General features: G+C 35.6%; 1 protein-coding gene across 10 annotated transcripts in view; it reads right to left on the minus strand.

Moving 5' to 3' along the window:
* Window positions 1-20,795, minus strand: part of YAF2 (YY1 associated factor 2) — a 65,787-nt gene that overhangs the window by 33,487 nt on the left and 11,505 nt on the right. For 2 of the 10 annotated variants that reach the window (XR_010932366.1, XM_067696216.1), the window contains 2 exons: window positions 8,616-8,748; window positions 8,423-8,522 (listed from right to left, as the gene is read on the minus strand). The exons of 4 other annotated variants lie outside the window; for them this stretch is intronic. Coding sequence is in view for 2 of the 6 variants with exons in the window: in XM_067696218.1 (XP_067552319.1) it covers window positions 8,616-8,748 (133 nt within the window). In the remaining 4 variants the exon portion in view is untranslated. The remainder of the gene's footprint in view (window positions 1-8,422; window positions 8,523-8,615; window positions 8,749-20,795) is intronic. 4 more of the 10 variants (XM_067696215.1, XM_067696217.1, XM_067696214.1 and 1 more) reach the window with 3 other exon arrangements.

Genomic DNA, 20,795 nt, shown 5'->3' on the forward strand with positions numbered 1-20,795 from the left:
TGACAGATTTTAAAAGATAGTGCAATTCTCATAAACACTAATACCATCTGGAAACATTCCATGGTCCATCTGGAAACTTAAAAAGAATGTTGTTTTAGGAAATTAAGAATTTCACAAACAAGATACAGAACATAAAACTTTTACAAGATAGCACTGACTCAAAGACAGAGAATGCAATATCTGAGAAAAACAACTGAACTATCCCAATATTACAAGACTACTAATTTTTAAAAAATGTATTGGACTCAGCACAAAGAAAATTATATTGGATTTTAGAGATCCAATATTTCCTACAGATTAAAATATTTCTCAAGTCAGAATTCTTTGGCACAAAACAATTCAAGACTTCATATATAATTCTCAGTCAAACTGCCTTAGACTTTGGTAATCAGTTGAAGAAACGGAACCAGTGGAAGACACCCTAGACGGCTAGAGGAGAACTTTGGGCTCAGGTGTTAGTTAATTTGAGAGCGAAGTGTCAAAGTGCATTCATTTCAACATCCAGGGGTCTACTAAGCACAAGGTATTAAACTAAGTTTTGGAGATATAATGGTGAACAAGCTACAATCTCTGACCATTATAGAATTTATTCTTTCATAGTTTTGTAAAAGAATAAGAAGTAGGATTGCCATCAATATTTCATTGCCCGTTTCTCTTGCCCCAACTCAAGACATTTCCCCCTTCTCCTATTTGTATATGGAGGGGAAAGGGTGGGGATGGAGAAAAGGGAAGAAGAGATAGAGACATAACATACTGAATTAAAAGTATTTTTCTCATCTCTTTCCCTGTTCAACTCTGAACTCCTTAAAGAGAGAGGGTGAAAGCACCCTATCCCCAGCACCTAACCCAGGGTCTGGCACTTACCTGCTGCTCACTATCGCAGAACTAGACTAAATTACAGCCATTTTGCTAGGGCCACTGCTTTTTTCTTTTTCTATATAACCAATACCAAGAATAAATAAAGATTAAAACAATAAAGGTCAATCTTTCCAGTGTTTCCTTTTACAAAAATAAGCATATACATACATTAAGTGCAGATGTTTAAAAGCTATAATGTACATATTACTTTACTTATATTACTTTCATATTAAGGAAAAACATGCAGTTCCATAAGCTAGTTTCTTTTTACCACTATCATTAAGATCTCCCTCACCTCCCAACCCCATCCAGAGGTAACAACTACCATGAGTTTGGTGTAAATGAGATCATATTGTATGCATCATTCTGCAATACCTTTTCCTTGCATTTATGATGTCTCTCCATATTTATAAACATCAAAAGGTGGCAAGGCATAGTGGACTCTGGAGCCAGGCCACTGAGGTTCAATCCTAGCTTTGAATCCCAGCTCTGCTATCTACTACCTATGAGAGTAGGTAGGGTTATTTACCCCTCTATGCTTCAGTATTCCCATCTATAAAATGGAAATAATGACAGTACCTATTTCTAAGTTCTCATGAGGACTAAAATACTTAACGTTTATAAAATGCTTAGAACAATTCCTGGGCATAGACAGTAGAATCTGTTTCTTAAATTTAAAAAAATCACTGACAATAACCTAATCATAGATCTAGGTAATTCTTCATTAAATAACTTTTATATCTTATTTTATTTATCCATGCCTCTTATTGTAGACATTTAGATATTTTTTCCAAATGAATATCCCTGCATAAATCTCCCTGGGCAAATGTGCAAGTTTCTCTAGACTAATACCTTGAATAGTAATTGCTGGATACTAGGTATGCACATTTTAAATTGTGTAACACTTATCTGATCCGGAGCTTTGCAATCTAATGGGTGAAAATCGACGGTTCATAAGCTTTTAACTACATTTCCCTACAAATGAGGCTAAGCATCTTCTCAGTCCAATTTCCAGTTTCCTCTGCTGTGAATTACCTTACTATCCATTGTTCATTTTATTTGTATCACCTATAGTACCTCTTTTGATCTTTTCGTATTCTGGACACAAATCCACTGGACATTACAGACATTACACATATCTCCCAGATGTGACATTATGTTTTAGTTTGGTTTATGATGCCTTACATTAAACCTAAGTTTTTCTTTTTAAGGTAGTCAAATCCTTGATGTTTTTTTATCCTTGAAGGTTCATTCTTTTTTTCTTGACGTGTTAAAGAAGGCCTTACATATCCTAAAGATACATAGTCTTCTATACTTTCCTATTTTTTAAAAACAGTTTCTCATGTTTAGTGTTCAATTCAACCGGAATTTATTTCTGCATATGGTCTGAAGTAGAAATCTAGTTTTCCCCCATATAGAAAAACCAATTCAACAGTCCACATTTTCTTTCCCTGGGGATAGAAAATGCCATCTCTAGCACCTAACAACTTCTCAAATATATATGGATCCATTTCTGAACTCTCTATTCTGTTATATTAATCTCTCTTTTCCTGTATTAAGTCTATACTATTTTAAATACGATAAGGCTTTACTTTTCTTTGAGGTATAATTTATATAAAGTATACAAGTACTCAAGTACTATGTACAGCCTGATTTTTAAATATGTACACCCCTGGGTGATCCAACTCAGATCAAGATATTAACATTTCTCATGCTCCAGAACGCTCCTCATATCCCTTCTCAGTCAGTACCATGCTTCCAAGATAACCACTATTCTGATCTCGATCACCACAGATTAGTTCTGTTTTTGAGCTTCCTAGAAATGAAATCATACAATATGAACTCTTTTGTGTCTCACTTCTTTTGCTCAACATTTAGTAGAAATTTCATCTCATGTTGTGTGTAGCAGTTTATTTTTTTTCATGCTATGTAGGATTCTATTCTCTATATCATAATTTTAAGATTAGTCTAGATATCCAACAGCGCAACTCCCTCTTCCTTGTTCTTTTTCTTCTTTCAGAGCTGTCTTGGTTATTCATGTGCCTTTACTTTTGTATATGAAGGTCATTTTCCACCAAAACAGAAAAAAAAATCCTACTGAGATTTTTGTCTGAAATTACATATAAATCACAGAGAAGTTAATTTTTTAGCAATATGTATACTTCCCACTAATAATTATAGTATATCCTTTTATTCACGTCTACTTTTATGTCCTTCAATAAAACCTTGGGTACTTTACAGAATTTGCTGTATAAGAGGTATTTTTCATTTTCTAACTGGTTGTCAATTTGAATGTTGAGCTTGTATCCAGTAACACTGAATTCTCTTATTAGTACAGTCTGTTGATTTTTTAAAAAATTTTTTCTAGGGATATGTTCATCTCATTTTTCTTCCTTTCCAATCCTTTTGTATTTTATTTCTATTTTTTTCTTATCTTATTAGTAGAGATATATTTGTCTTATTCCTGACGTTAAAGGGAATGTTTCTAAGGTTTCGCCATTCAGCATGACACTTGCTGTTTGAAAGACAGCCTTTACTGGAAGAAAAAAGTTCATTTCTCTTAATGGTTTGAGGGTTACCTTTTTAAAAAACATTAATGAGTGCTGAGTTTTATCATATACTTTTACCAATTCTTGCAAGATTTTTTCCCTAAATCTTACCATATAAATTACATTGATATAATTTTCAAATATTGAACTATCCTTACATTCTTATCCTAATTAAAATTTTTCAAGAAAAAATAAAATAATAAAATTTTTATATCTGTTCATAAATGAGATTGAATGTAATATATTTTCTCTTGTATATTCTTTTCAGTTTAGGTTTCAAGGCTAAATTTGTCTGATAAACAACAGGGCAGCTCTCCCTCTTTTTCTATTATCTGGGTCAGTTTGTATAAAATTGGGATTACCTGTTCCCCAAAAGTATATGTGAAATTATGATTACAAAATCACAATTAAAACTAATCCTTCTGATACTACTTCACACCAATTTTAGGATGGCTTTAATCAAAAAGAGAGATAATGAAAATGTTGGTGAGGGTGTAGAAAAACTAGAACCTTCATACATTGCTGGTGGGAAAGTAAAATGGTACAGCTGCTCTGGAAAACAGTCTGGTAGCCCCCCAAAAGGTTAAACAGAGTTACCATATAACCCAGCAATTCTACTCCTAGGTATACACCCAAGAGAAATAAAAACACATGTTCACACAAAATCTTTCACACAAATGTTGGTACCAGGACTGTTCATAATAGGCAAAAAATAGGAAAAAAAATCCAAATATCCATCAACTGATGTGGTATATCCACACAATGCAATACTATTTGGCCATAAAAAGGAATGAAGTATATTGATCATGCTACAACATGGCTGGACCTTAAAAATATTATGCTAAATGAAAGAAGTACACCACAAAAGGCCATAAACTGAACGATTCCATTGTGTGAAATGTGTAGAACTGGCAAATCTACAGAAACAAAGAGTAGATTAGTGGTTGTCTAAGGCTTGAGGGTTTGTGGAGAACTGGGACTGACTGCTAATATGTACATGGTTTCTTTCTGAGGTGATGAAAATATTCTAAAATTGACTGTGGTAATGACTGAACAATTCTGTAAAAATATTAAAAACCATTAAATTGTACATTTTAAATGGGTAGGTGGTATGGTTTATGAACTATAGCTCAATTAAGTTGATATTTAAAAAAACTTCTTGGGGAAATTTACTATAGCTTCAATGTCTTAGTGGTTTTTAGTTCCTATGGGTTTTCTTTTTCTTGTACAATTTTTGAATGATTTTTTCCCTAGAAAACAGACCATTTCACCAGGTTTTTAAAATTTATATACACATAAATTAATAGTGATTTCTTATGGTTTTAAAAATTACAATTTGTAATTACATCCCATTTTATAACTTTATTATTTGTGTCATCTGCTTCTTGGTGAGTACTTCTAGAACTTAATCAACTGAAAAGAACCAGCTTCAATTTGAATGAACATTGCTACTATTTCTATTGTTGATTACTTTCTATTTCATCAAATTCTACTTTTATTTTCATTTCCTCTTTCCTTCTTTCTTTGGTTTTACTTTTTACTTTTTTTAGTTTTTTGAGCTGTATATCCGGGTCACTTATTTTCTTTCAATCTAATACATGCATTTAAGGTTACACATTTACCCCTAAGCACCACTTTTCTTATATCCCTCAAGTTCTGATACAATGCTTTTGTTGTAATTCAGTTCTAATTATTTCATAATTTCCACTATTTTTTTTTAATCCTTGAAAATTCTTAGTCATTTTTTCTTCAATATTGCTTCTCTACCATTCTCTGTATTCTCTCTTCTGAAACTCTAATTAGAGATACTCTGGAGCTTTTCAATCTATTTCTAAGGTGTCTTAGTTTTTATTTTCTATTTTTCATCTCCTTATTTCCCTGTGCTCTAGTCCTGGAAGAGTTAACCAGTTTTATCTTGAAATTAACAACTTCTGTCTTTAGCTACATCTAATCTTCTATTTTGCCCAATGATTTTTTTTAAATTTATTTATTTTATTTATTTATGTTTGGCTGCACTGGGTCCTTGTTGCTGCACGTGGGCTTTCTTTCATTGCGGCGAGTGTGGACTACTCTTAGTTGTGGTGCACGGGCTTCTCACTGCGGTGGCTTCTCTTGCTGTGGAGCACGGGCTCTAGGCGCGTGGGCTTCAGTAGTTGCAGCGCACAGGTTTAGTTGCTCTGTGGCATGTGGGATCTTCCAAGACCAGGGATCGAACCCATGTGCCCTGCATTGGCAGGCAGATTCTTAACCACTACACCACCAGGGAAGTCGCCCAATGATTATTTTATAACTAGATATATTTTTCATTTTCAAGATTTCAATTGGTTAATTTATATATCTACATATATTTTTTTATTGACTGTTCTTATTCAATTATAATGGAATATGCTCTGAATAATAAAAAAGGAATAGATATACTTTAATCTAATATACTTTTAGGTGAAATGTTCTTTGAAAAGTTCTCCATTATAAAATTCTTCTTTAATGTCAAAAAAAAAGTACTTCTTAAGAGCTCTCTTGAATGCTATTCTACTGAATGTTATCCCACTGTGCCTACCTGCATCAAGGCATGGAAAGAATAAGTCCTATTATTGCCATTTTAGAATTAGAGAAACTGAAGCACAATAAAGTTCTTTATAAAATACTTTCTCCCCAACTTTTGTTTGAAAAATATCAGAGCCACAGAAAAGTTGAAAGTACAATGTATACCACCATACCCTTCACCTAAGTTTTAAACTGTTAAAATTTTCCAGATCTGCTCTCTCTCTCCTTTTCTCTCTCTTTACATACACATATCACCACATCCAGATACCCACACATTATTCTTCTGAACTCATCATGATATTTCACTTCTAAATATTTCAGCATGCATCTCTACAGAACAAGGGCATTCTCATACCATATCACACTAAAAAAACCAGGAGACTGAAGAGTCGGCAGATTCAAATCAAACACTTAAATCATCTGACTGACTGTTCTTCATTTTGGCTTGTCTAATTAGACCTGAAGTGGTTCTCTGGTGATTATTTAGAAGTGACAATCAATTTGTCAAAAAGCATTTCCTTCCTTCAGTGACCTTGAAATCAGATTTCATTTACTGCTTCATCAGACAGGTATCTTAAATCCAAGCATTTCTGAAAAAATCAAGCAATAATCTTCTAAGATATTCCAACCTCAAAAATCAAGTATACTACTACACAGAGTCTTAAAGTGAATACAATTGAATTAACACTCTCAAAGCTATACATTCTTTTCTAATGTGCAATGGAAGTTTATAGTGTATTAAACAATTATAATTTCACTATACCAGCTTTGAAGGAAAAAAGTTGTTGCTCTTAAGAAGAAATACACAGTACAAACAGGATTGATTAGCCAAATGAAACCGTTTTATAAATGAAAAAACTGGCAAGTATATTTGTTTTTGGTGTTTTTTTTTTTGCGGTACGAGGGCCTCTCACCGTTGGGGCCTCTCCCGTTGTGGAGCACAGGCTCCGGACGCGCAGGCTCAGTGGCCATGGCTCACGGGCTCAGCCGCTCCGCAGCATGTGGGATCTTCCCGGACCGGGGCACGAACCTGCGTCCCCTGCATTGGCAGGCGGACTCCCAACCACTGCGCCACCAGGGAAGCCCTGGCAAGTATATTTGTGATTCTACATAAAAACTAATTTTTCAATGGGCACGATTTAATCTCAGTCCCTAATGTTAGGAAGTAAGATAGCACAATAAAATCCTATCCTTGCTCTCAAAGACCATACAAGTCAGCTTAAGAGTTTTATATCAGAAGAAATAACAATCAATACAACCTGAAGCTAATATTTAAAGCTAAACTGTGTCATACAGATAAGAATTATACCTACAATCACAGAAATATTTAAGATCAAACTACAATCAAATAATAGCTAATAAGAGAAGTTACTATGTGCCACTAGGCACTGTTCTAAGTACACTCCAAGAATTAGTTAATTCAATCCTCATAACAATCTCATTTTTCCACTGAAGAAGCAGAAATAACAGAGATGCCAGCATAAAAGGATTTATGTAAGGGGTAGGACCTGACCTCAACCTTAAAGTATAGAGAAGAAGAATGAAAAGAGGGTCATTTCAAGAAAATGGAAAAGCACAAGCCAAAGCATAAATATGAGAAGTATCCTGGTAAGACCAAAACAAAAGTTTCAAATTGAAGAAATTAAGGCTGGATAAATAGGATGGGATTAGATTACGGGAGGCCCTAAGTACCCAGCAAATGGATGAAATTTTATAAACAGCAAGAGCACGGCACCACTACAGGTCTTTATGTGCTATAAGTGGCCTTTTAACAATGGTAACCTGGTAACAATGCAGAATGAGTGAGAGAGAAATGGGAAGCAAGGAACTCAGTCCAATTCTAACATTTACATAAATAAATGGGGTTGGTACATGAGGAATCACAGAGCTCATAGTGAACCAACTATGTCACCCCTTCACATCAATAAGCCAATCCATTATGAATAATGAAGTGGTAAGTATAATTGCAACACACCCTGAATTATTTCCAAATATACCTTCAATGAAATTAAAAGGTACATTGAAAACTAGGTCAGTAAGAAGTAAAACTATTCTTGCTGTTTAGTACTGTGCCAAAAGAATTTGGCCGAATTTGACATAAGCAGAAATTTTACAGTACAAGTATCTACTTCAATTAAAACAAACATCACAAATAAAGGAATTAAAATAATTCAACATATAGCTTCCTCACACTGCTTTAGAACTATTGCACTATTTATCAAAAGGCAATAAATATATAATTTTTATAAACAGCTATTATGTAAATGTATACTTTAAAATTAATGTCACATTTATTCATGTACCCATTAAGGACTAGGTATTTATCATCCATACAGTAAATTCTATAATACACATCAAACTTACAAAAAGAGGCTATCCCAAACAACTTCCTCTCTTTGTAATTAAATGAACTCCTGAAGAGAAGAAATGTGGGGAAAAAATCTTAAGTCTGTGAAAACTAGATTACTTACCAGCAACTTGAGTTATCCTATTGGGTCTTTTCCCTCACAGATCCACCTCTCTTGCCCTTCTGTCCAGCATGAGAATCTTCCTGATGGGCATCCACTGGAACTGAGGGGGCATGCAGTACAGACGCATATGTAAGAAAGTTGGGGGGAGGGGATTTGGGAGATGCTAGAGACATGCTTCAGTGTGCTTGCTTACCTTCCTGAAATTGGAAATTTCAACGGTCCCTTGGTCCTCGAGGCATTCACAATAACTTCAAAGAATGTGGATCTGTGGAGATTACCCAATAGGAGAACTCCAGTTACTGGTAAGTGATCCAGCTTTTTCTTCTCTATCAGAATAAGAAAATTATTTAAATTCATTTGAGATTATTAATACATGTAGAACTACAGGGGACAGAGTTGTAAATTCATCAGATTATTATATATGAACGCACCAAAGTAAATACAAAAACAATGTGCTAACTATGAGGTCAACAGAAACTTCTGGCATTATCAGAAACACAAGGAAAAGAAAATGATTTGAATGGTTTCATTTTAAAATCTCCAGCTGTAACAAGAGCTATATTTTAATATATAAAAAATCAGCTATCAGACTATTCTATCTCACTAAAACACCACCATCATTTTTTAATATGAGTAAAGGATAATTAGTTGATCAAAATCTACCATTTCTTAACTAGCCATTGTCATTAACATTGCTTGAATTTTGGTGTAGAGGCCACCACAGTGGATTAACAATCTGTAAGACTTCAGATAAAAAGCATCAATGCAATTCCCATTCATCAGTCAATAACTCTTTAAAATAACCATTTGTCACCTACAACAAACCAACCACATACACATATACAAGTATGTCCACAAAAAAAAAAAAAGTATGCCAGGCCACTGATAAACAATGATGCTGATTTTAATGTAAATAATTGTACAAAGTAGTACAGTAATATTTTTGATTAACTGTTATATTTTTTATTTTTATAGCAATAAATTATTTTATTTTACTTAATTTTTTTCCATTTCATTTATTTTTTTTACATCTTTACTGGAGTATAGTTGCTTTACAATGTTGCATTAATTTCTGCTGTATAACAAAGTGAATCAGCTATACGTATACATATATCCCCGTATCCCCTCCCTCTTGCATCTCCTTCCCACCCTCCCTATCCCACCCCTCTAGGTGGTCACAAACCACCGAGCTGATCTCCCTGTGCCTATGCAGCTGCTTCCCACTAGCTACCTATGTTACATTTGGTAGTGTATATATGTCAATGCTACTCTCTCACCTCCTCCCAGCTTCCCCTTCCCACCCGCCCCCCATGTTACACTTTTTAAATTGGACCTGTCATTGAAAAACAAAAAACTATTCCTAACAGAAGAAATGTCTCCTCAACAGAACTTTATTTCAGGTTCACATGAAGACTGCCTTTACCTTTAACTCAATACATATTAATCAGGTACATGTTCATTTTAATGTGCTAGAGCAGTGATGACTTCAAACACTAGCTCTTACTGAAGATACAGATACGTTTCAGTTATAGTCTTCCCTGCTACCATTATGCTCCTATTTAATAATTATCCCCTACCTTCAAGAAACATATGGTTTCATGGTTCTTCGTTCTATGGAAAAAATTAAAGATAATGTATAGCTTTTCCTTTGTTTTAAGAGTAAACAGGATAAAATTGGGTATAAAATCATTACTCAACAAAAACAAACTGAAAATGTAATTCTAATGAAAATCTTAAGTGTCAATCTTGTTATAAGGTAGTATTTGTGTTTAGTAAAGGTTGACAGCACCATATCAACTGATTTTTCCTAGATTCCCACTTAAAAATACAAATTGTCTCAGATAAATTATATCCATTTTTATATAAATCTGAGTTTTAAAAAATAATAATAATTAATGCATTAGCTTTTTTTTTGGATGAATTAGGATCCTTTGTTTTTATTTTTCTTTTCACTTTTTTTTTTAACATGTTTTTGGGAGTGTAATTGCTTTACATTGTTGTGTTAGTTGCTGCTGTATAACAAAGTGAATCAGCTATACATATACATATATCCACATATCCCCTCCCTCTTGTGTCTCCTTCTCACCCTCCCTATCCCATCCCTCTAGGTGGTCACAAAGCACCCAGCTGAATCTCCCTGTGCTATGCAGCTGCTTCCCATTAGCTATCTATTTTACATTTGGCAGTGTATATATGTCCATGCCACTCTCTCACTTCATCCCAGCTTACCCTTCCCCCTCCCCGTGTCCTCAAGTCCATTCTCTATGTCTGCATCTTTGTTCCTGTCCTGCCCCTAGGTTCTTCAGAACCTTTTTTATTTTAGATTCCATATGTGTTAGCATACAGTATTTGCTTTTTTCTTTCTGACTTACTTCACTCTGTATGACAGACTCTAGGTCCATCCACCTCACTACAAATAACTCAATTTTGTTTCTTCTTATGGCTGAGTAATATTCCATTGTATATATGTGCCACATCTTCTTTATCCATTCATCTGTCAATGGACACTTAGGTTGCTTCCATGTCCTGGCTATTGTAAATGGTGCTGCAATGAACATTGTGGTACCTGTCTCTTTTTGAATTATGGTTTTCTCAGGGTATATGCCCAGTAGTGAGATTGCTGGGTCATATAGTAGTTCTATTTTTAGTTTTTTAAGGAATCTCCATACCGTTCCCCATAGTGGCTGTATCAGTTTACATTCCCACCAACAGTGCAAGAGGGTTCCATTTTCTCCACACCCTCTCCAGCATTTGTTGTTTGTGGATTTTTTGTGATGGCCATTCTGACTGGTGTGAGGTGATACCTCATTGCAGTTATGATTTGTATTTCTCTAATGATTAGTGATGTTGAACATCCTTTCATGTGTTTGTTGGCAGTCTGTATATCTTCTTTGGAGAAATGTCTATTTAGGTCTTCTTCCCATTTCTGGATTGGGTTGTTTGTTTTTTTGATATTGAGCTGCATGAGCTGCTTAATGCATTAGCTTTCAAATGACCCACTCAGGCAAACAGGGGCACTACACAGAACTCCATTTCTAACTGTAATACAGAGATAAACGCCAAAAGGGCCATCTAGTTAACTAGATTCCTAGTTAACATCTGTTCCCTGAAAAGTAAGCAAGTACATGGCATGAAGGTTCTACGTGTTTGGATTGATGCAACAGATACAGGAGCAATAATCCAAATATTTTATCCTTATGGTATCAGCTAGTATAAAAGTTGTCATTAAGAACTAAATAACTTCCAATTTTAATTTATAGTAACACATGCAGTCTCCATTTAGACTCAGATCTTATGAATTGAAAATAAAATCGAGTGCATTTTAAAAAATAATTTGAGAATCAAAATATCTTGAAAATATTTTAAGGTAACCAAAAGGTTCACTTAAGAGACCAGCATTCAAAGCTGTTTGTTGTTGTTATCATAGCATAAGCGAAACTAAGATGGATTTTATCAGAACAGTTGAGAAAAGAAATTCCAGAAATTAGGATACTCTATTCAAAAGTATCCTCTGTAAGCTCTAATAATTGTAACGCCCATCCACAAAAACGTACTCCTTAGTAATCAAGAACCTAATCAAGTGTTTCACTAATGAGAATCTATTGCATAAAATCAATTTGAACTTTTGAAAGAACTGTTCAGAAAAAAAGAGTTATTTAGCTAACTTTCACTTCCACTACTACCCATTAGTTTAGACATTATATTTTGGCCAGAAGCAACTTAAATTACAACTGGTTTTGTGATTCCAAGTACATTATTTTCTAACTTTCAATTAAGATTTAAAATTCTAATGTAAGGTATTATAGCTGTGGAAAGTTGTTCGTGGTAAATCCTGGACTTGAAATCCTTTAGCAGTGTAATAAAATTCAACATTATACATATATTCACACATATTTCAGTGACATTATTGATGATTCATAAATATGGGGGGATGTGTGTACCTCAGTTAACCAAAATAAGGTCAAAAGTGAATTATACACTTACTTACTAAATAATGTTATTTACAGAAACTGTCATCCTTTTTTGCTCCTTAAACAGCTCATCAGATAATCCGTTTCTTAATTAAATTTTCCTTTCCTTCAGCCTTATCCACTACTTAGCTCTACATGAACCCATAAACAAACAAACAAAAAGAGTACTATTTTCTTAACATAAATTAACCTAAAATCAAGATGGAAAAAACTGTATTTATCTGTAAAATAGGGGTAACAGCAGAACCTACTTCACAGAGCAATTGTGAGGATTAAGTTAATAAAAATATAAGTAATGCATTTAAAAACCATGCCTGGAATCTAACCATATATCAAATTGTAACATAACCACCCAGAAACGGAATTATTTTCAAATGATTTTATATACCTTTAAAGAACTATTTAAAAAATTCTAAGTTTAGAGATTTAGTGTTTGTATTAATTTTGGTACAGCTGGCTCTCTTTATCCAGGGGTTCTGCATCCACAGATTCAACCAACCATACATCAAAAATATTCGGAAAAAAAATTCTACAAAGTTCCAAAAAGCAAAACATGCTAACAACTATTTACATAGCACTTATATTGTATTAGGAATTATAAGTAACTCAGAGATGATTTAAAGTATATGGGAGGATGTATGCAGGTTTATGTTTAACTCCTACACCATTTTAGTAAGGGACTTGAGCATCTTCAGATTTTGGTAACCAAGAGGGTCCCAGAACCAATCCCCCACAGATTCCAAGGGATGACTGTACTATTATTTTGAGACTATATTCTTTATATTGCAAGATAAAGAAAATAAGTAATTTATGGTATTGATTAGGAATCACGATGTGCAGCATGAAAGAGATACAAGAACACATGAATATTAAAAGTGCAAATACCACTTATACAAAAATACATATAATTTGGAAATAGTTAAGAAACATTCTAGACAGTAGTTACTAAGTAAATCACTATCATTATCCTACCAATATAGAAATTATATCTGCTAATATTACAAAATCAGTCATTCCATTAGATTTACTAGTAAAGAAAGCTCCTCAGACCGTTAAAGTTGCCAGAAACATTTACACAAATCATTTTCAATGTTCCAATACCCGATTTTTATTTATAAGCTAGAATTTTAGAACTGCAACTGCTGACAAATTCTAAAAGTATGAGAAAAATAGTACATATTCATGTTCTTGACTGACATTAGACAGTAAAGATACTAATATTCAATCTGTTCAGAAAAGCTGAAGTGGAGGGATGCTAGCAGGTAAGCTCTAGGTCCCTAGAACCACTGCTCTGGACAGAACAGCTCTCCATTTATCTATTTTATATTTTGGGTTTCCTCCATAAGCTTCCCTTTCAGGAAAGAATTCTGCAACAACCACAAAAAGTTTTAAACTTTAAAGGACTGTGTGATGAGCAGACTTTTAAGATGGTCCACAATGATCCCACCTCCTGGTATGCATGCCCTTCTGTATAATCACCTCCCTCTGAGTATGGGCTGGATTTAGTGACTCACTTCTAAGGAACAGAATTTGGCAGAAGTAATGGATGTCACTCCCAAAATTAGGCTATAAAAAGACAGTGGCTCCCGTTTTGGTGACTTTCACCCAGATATCTTGCTTTGGGGTAAGCAAGCTGCCATGTTGTGAGCAGCCCCATGGACAGGCCCACATGACCAATAAATTAATGTATCTGGCCAACAACCAGAGTCCTGAGGCCTGCCAACAGCTGGAAGCAGGTATTCTAAGGCCTGCTGACAACCCTGAGTGAGCTTAGTTGTGGATCCTCCCTCAGTTGAGCCTGAGAGATCCTGAGCCAGAACCACCTGCTAAACGGCTTCTGAATTCTTGACAAGGAAGGAAAGGAGCAAGAAAGGAAGGAAGGGAGAGAGGGAGGGAGGGAGAGAAGATAATAAATGCTGATTGTTTTTGGCCACTGAGTTTTGTGGTAACTTGTTATAAAGCAACAGGTAACTAATATGGAAAGCATTACAAAGTAATCAGTATTAAGCTAAAAGTTGCAAAGTGACTATTAATTAGGTTCCTAAAAAGGAACTCACAGAAAATATGAGTTAATGGGTAGGGGCCCAATTTGGAATTTGGTTCTTGGTTTTTAGGTCCAAAAATTCAACCTAAAGCTAAAGCAGGTAAGACTCAACTGAACTATACCAACCAACCTCCTCAAACTGATTAATAAACCACACACCACCTTCCAGGGCATTTCCTTCCCAACAAATCTGGACAGAACCAAAGCATTACAAAGAACTGCATAATGCACACAGTCTAAGTATGCAGCAGCCCTGAAAATTGGTTGTTGTGTCTACAAGCTACTTTTTTTAACTGAAATTTTTTAAAGTTTAAGATGCAGTTAACTTAAATATAAAGAAGCCTACATTACTACAACTCCAGAATAAAGCACCATTCTAGCAACCGCCAAATAACATCTCTCACTTCCTACCACCTCCTGTACTATGCTAAACACTAACCAGTTGGCTGTGTGGTTTTTCTTTTTATATTATTTTGTGTTCTAGTCATTCTTCCTAAGGATACCTTAATCACATTAATTGATCTTCAACAATATTCTGATCTTCCTAATTTGACAAATACCCTAGTCCCATAATTAAGCACCACATTTTATAAACCGTATCTTAAAATGGGATACTTCTGTAGAAAAGTAATATCCTCTATTCTTAATAGTTTCTGGTTCCAGGAAACATTTTCCTGATCCTAGTCCAAAATGTGAGAAGCATTAGTCCTTCATTAGCTAATTATAGTTAGTATTCAAGTTAAAGATCGGTTGGCCAAAACGTTCGTTCGGTTTTTTCCATAAGATGGCTCTAGTAGCACTTAGTTGTCTTTACTTCATTCGAAACAATTTTGTTAGACTGTATGTGACAGCTGTCATATCAGCGTGCCTTTTAAAAAAGACTTGTCAAACTGGTGAATTTCTGTGTAGCCTTTTTTTTTTTTGCGGTACGCGGGCCTCTCATCGCCGTGGCCTCTCCCGTTGCGGAGCACAGGTTCCGGACGCGCAGGCTCAGCGGTCATGGCTCACGGACCCAGCCGCCCCGCGGCACGTGGGATCCTCCCGGACCGGGGCACAAACCCGCGTCCCCCGCATCGGCAGGCGGACTCTCAACCACTGCGCCACCAGGGAAGCCCCTGTGTAGCCATTTTAATACTGAAGATGGAAGAAAATAAGCAACATTTTCGGCATATTATGTTTTATTGTTTCAAGAAAGGTAAAAACGCAACTGAAACACACAAAAAAGATTTGTGCAGTTTTCTGAAGTTTCATGCTGGAGATTTCTCACTGGACGATGCTCCACGGTCAGGAAGACCAGTTGAAGTTGATCAAATCGAGACATTAATTGAGAACAATCAACGATATACCACGCGGGAAATAGCCAACATACTCAAAATATCCAAATTAAGCATTGAAAAACATTTGCACCAGCTTGGTTATGTTAATCGTTTTGATGCTTGGGTTCCACGTAAGTTAAGTGAAAAAACCTTCCTGACTGTATTTCCACATGAGATTCTCTACTGAAACATAATGAAAACATTCCGTTTTGAAAACAAATTGTGACAGGCAATGAAAAGTGGATACTGTACAATAATGTGGAACAGAAGAGATTGTGGGGCAAGCGAAATGAACCACCACCAACCACACCAAAGGCCGGTCTTCATCCAAAGAAAGTGATGTTGTGTATATGGTGGGATTGGAAGGGAGTCCTCTAATATGAGCTCCTTCTGGAAAACCAAACAATTAATTCCAACAAGTACTGCTCCCAATTAGACCAAGTGAAAGCAGCACTCGACAAAAAGCGTCTGATATTAGTCAACAGAAAACGCAAAAAGCGTCTGATATTAGTCAACAGAAAACGCATAACCTTCCATCAGGATAACACAAGACTGTGTGTTTCTTTGACGACCAGGCAAAAACTGTTACAGCTTGGCTGAGAAGTTCTGATTCATCCGCCGTATTCACCAGACATGGCACCTTCAGATTTCCGTTTATTTCAGTCTTTACAAAATTCTCTTAATGGACAAAATTTCAATTCCCTGGAAGACTGTAAAAGGCACCTGGAACAGTTCTTTGCTCAAAAAGATAAAACGTTTTGGGAAGACAGAATTACGAAGTTGCCTGAAAAATGGCAGAAGGTAGTGGAACAAAAGGGTGAATATGTTGTTCAATAAAGTTCTTGGTAAAAATGAAAAACATGTCTTTTATTTTTACTTAAAAACCAAAGGCACTTTTTGGCCAACCCAATACCCAAAAATAACAGCTAACAATACTCTGAATGTCAACAATGATGTCAACACGATAAGGAAATCAATCTTTTACTTTGCAGTTTCAAATTCTTTTTCTCACCTTTTCTGACCATATTAAAATTAATCTAACGAGATTCTAAGCCCTGTATTAATTTTCAAATCAATTCTTAATAACTGTCTCTAAAACATAAGTGCATATTCTTGATGTAAAACAGTTATTTATTTTTAAACAAATTTATTTATTTTATTTTTATTTTGGCTGCACTGGATCTTTGTTGCTGCACGTGGGCTTTCTCTAGTTGCGGCAAGCGGGGGCTACTCTTCATTGCATTGCGTGGGCTTCTATTGCGGTGGCTTCTCTTGTTGCAGAGCACGGGCTCTAGGCATGTGGGCTTCAGTAGTTGTGACTTGCGGGCTCTAGAGCGCAGGCTCAGTAGTCGTGGCGCACGGGCTTAGTTACTCCGTGGCATGTAGGATCTTCCCGGACCAGGGCTCAAACTCATGTCCCCTGCACTGGCAGGCAGATTTTTAACCACTGTGCCACCAGGGAAGTCCTGTAAAACTGATTTATAAAACAATGGCAAATTTTTCTAGTATAATACGTTTCAAATAGTCTGAGGTCAACAGTAATAGTGCAACCTACTGACTATATTCTAAATAATAACTTTGTTATTCAGCACTTATAAAATCTAAATTATGGATATTAAGTTAAATGAACTTATACTTCTCAAAAGAGATAACCCACAAGTGGGCTTATTAGAGCTTGTCTAGCATGGCATTAAAAGGTCACAAAATTATTTTTTGCCTTAAAAAAAATCTGAATCATGGGGCTTCCCTGGTGGCGCAGTGGTTGAGAGTCCGCCTGCCGATGCAGGGGACACGGGTTGGTGCCCCAGTCCGGGAGGATCCCACATGCTGGGCCCGTGAGCCATGGCCGCTGAGCCTGCGCGTCCAGAGCCTGTGCTCCGCAACGGGAGAGACCACAAGAGTGAGAAGCCCGTGTACCGCAAAAAAAAAAAAAAAATCTGAAACATGGATCACATCAAATCCCATATACTCCGCAATGACTACCACTTCACAGACCAAATATACTGTACAGTTTTATGAAAAGTGCTGTGATTTGCTTGGTTAGCTGACCTAATGCTATGATTCATTCCTTCTAAAAACAGAAGATAAGGACTTCTTCAAACTATACACGCTCCCTCACAATTAACTATGCAGTTTTCCAAGAAAGCGTTCCAAGTTGTTGCACTTACCACTTAAAAAATTCTTGATACCAACATGGACCCAATTTTTTAAATTAATTCTATTAATTTCTATAACCAGGAGTTACCTGTAAAAGTAGAGGCTTGGTGATATTTAGATAAGAATGCTCTAGATCATTAGAGCACTCTTCCTTGAAACAAGTTAGTAACATAATTTTACTCATCTCCTGACCTACCATTATTAATCTCCTTTATTAGATATAATTTAGAACTGCTGTAACTACCATGGAAAGCTTAGTGCAAGCACTATGCAGGATTATAATCTTGTTACAATTTAAAATATAAATGTTAATGCAACACTTGTTAAAATAAACATTACACAGAATGCAAAGGAAAAATTAAGATTCTGATGAAAGTAAAAGCCATTTGCCATGGCCAACCACATCCCCTCCTTTTCAAAATATTCTCTTCCCTCTATTCCCATAACATTACACTCTCCTGGGCTTCTCACTCCCTACTTAATTTTTCTTTCTCCTCTATTTCTTTCTTCATCTTTGTAGGATTCTCTTCTTCCACCACCACAAGGAAGTGATGATATTTCTCAAGTTTCTGTCCTGGGTTCTCTTTTCTCATGCTGTTCTATCTATTCTTTCCTTGATCTGTCTTGATCTGTCTCACTCCCATGGCTTCAATTTGGTCATGTATGCTGATGACTAACAAACATGTATTTATAGCCCTCATCTCCTTCCTAAGCTTAAGCCCCACATATCCAACTGCCTCATAGATCCCCCTTCTCAGATTTCTCTCAGATGCTTGAAATTCAACAGACCTAAAAGTGAACCACTACCTTCCCCAAAACCTGTCCTTCCTCTTGTTTCCGGTCAGTGACAAGTACCACCATTTACCTAGCTGCATAATTAAGCCAGAATCCTGGGATTTATCCTTGATTCTTCCCTCTCTAAAAGCCAAATTCCTATCTCTCACAACCATATCCAACCATCCATCAAGTCCTATACACTTTCTACTAAACATATCTAGAATCCATTCACTTCTCTCTCCTACTGGCATTATCCTTGTATGGGCCACTACTGTCTCTTGCCTAGACGACTGCAACAGCTTCCACCAAATGGTTTCTCTACCGCTAGTTAAGATTCAACACAATAATCACAACTTAGAATAAAATGCTACTTGCTGTGGTCTCAACTATGTATTGTGTCGATGACAAAAGAAAACATTTTTTAAACTGCTGAAAAAGTTGAGTATGAAGGTAATTTAGGTTGACACAAGTTCTTTTACGAAGTAAATGGTTATAATTAGACATACTCTACCCAACTCACAGGCCCATGAAATGAAATGAAATGATGTAAATGTTCCTTAAAAACAAGTGGAAAACAGTTTAAAGCAACAACAGAATCAGATAAATGATAAAGAGACTTTGCAGTTCGGTTAAGCATTGTCAGTACCTACGCAAGACACAATGACAGACACTGGGATTTTTTAGTAATAACATTTACAATTATTACCATTATTATTAACTAAAAATTATGTTAAGTTCCTTACATCATTTATCACATTTAATCATCACCACAAAGCCCTATGGTTAGATGACCATAAATGGCATGGTGGGGATTTAAACTAAAATGTGATTCTGGACCAGTTGCACTACTCTCAAGGAAATTACAGTTCAGGGAAGGAGAGAGAAACAAAATAAAATATTTTCAATACACTGTGTAAACATAATCATCACACTTTGCACAGAATGCTTTAAGAGTAATTGAAAGGGCATTCATTCTGGCCTATGGATAAAGAAATGCTTCTTGAGAGAGATGATGCCTTGAGCAATCATAAAGAATAAGAAAGAAACTGTGGAGGATAAGAGAGTACAAAGCAGAGGAAATAATATAAACAAGACACTGTGGCCTAAAAAAGACCATGACCATGCCGTCTGACCATCCAACCTTGAAAGCAGGCTTACTCTTTAACTCTGACAAATAGTTAAAAAAAAAAAAAAAACGCTGCTTTTAACTATTCAATTCTGAAGTCTCTATATACTGCTTACCACTATTACACTACCAAAGTACTTTCTAGATGTAAAAACTTTTACTGGTAAGGCCCAAATGTTTATGTGACAGTACACATCAGCTTAACACACACACACACACACACACACACACACACACACACACACACACACACACACGAAGGGAAGAGAAGAAACAGGCAGAGAGGGAGGGAGGAAAGGAGGGTAAGAGGGTGAAAATATCCCTGAAGCAATTTGTGGAAGTATTATTTTTTAGTAGAAAACACTTCTTATGTTCTGGTTTTGTCAGTCACCCACTAGAATCCACACATTTGACAATAGGGACTGTTATATATGGAAGTCTATTAATATATTACCACTCATGTATTTCACTGTTTCAGCTAATATTTTGAGGACTTACTGTATGCCAGGCACTGTGCCAAGTACTTTACAAGAATTATCTCATTTAATCCTCACAACACTTGGTTGTTATTATCATCTCCATTTTACAACTGAAAGAACTGAGGCTCAAAGTTAGTAACTTTCACAAGTTCACACAGCCAGTAAGTGGTGAGACTAATATATAAGCACAAATAGTTGAGCTCCAGAATCAAAACTCTTCACCACTATACTACATAATTGCAAGCAACTCATAAATATCGACATTCTTTTCTTTTTTCTGCTTTCCATTATCATGAGTACACATAAAAATTAAAAACAAATACACAGTGGAAAAATAAAACTAGATATATTTTCCTGCACTAAAAACATGTATAATGAAATCCTACGTAAGTGGAAGATGGCAAGACTACAATTAAAATGTAAATTACCAAGGAATATTACAGAAAAGTGCTGTGTGAATCAGAGACATTAAGTTTACGAAAAGTTGGCAACAAGGGAATACT

The sequence above is a fragment of the Pseudorca crassidens genome, chromosome 11, assembly GCF_039906515.1.
Source record: "Pseudorca crassidens isolate mPseCra1 chromosome 11, mPseCra1.hap1, whole genome shotgun sequence".
NCBI lineage: Eukaryota > Metazoa > Chordata > Mammalia > Artiodactyla > Delphinidae > Pseudorca > Pseudorca crassidens.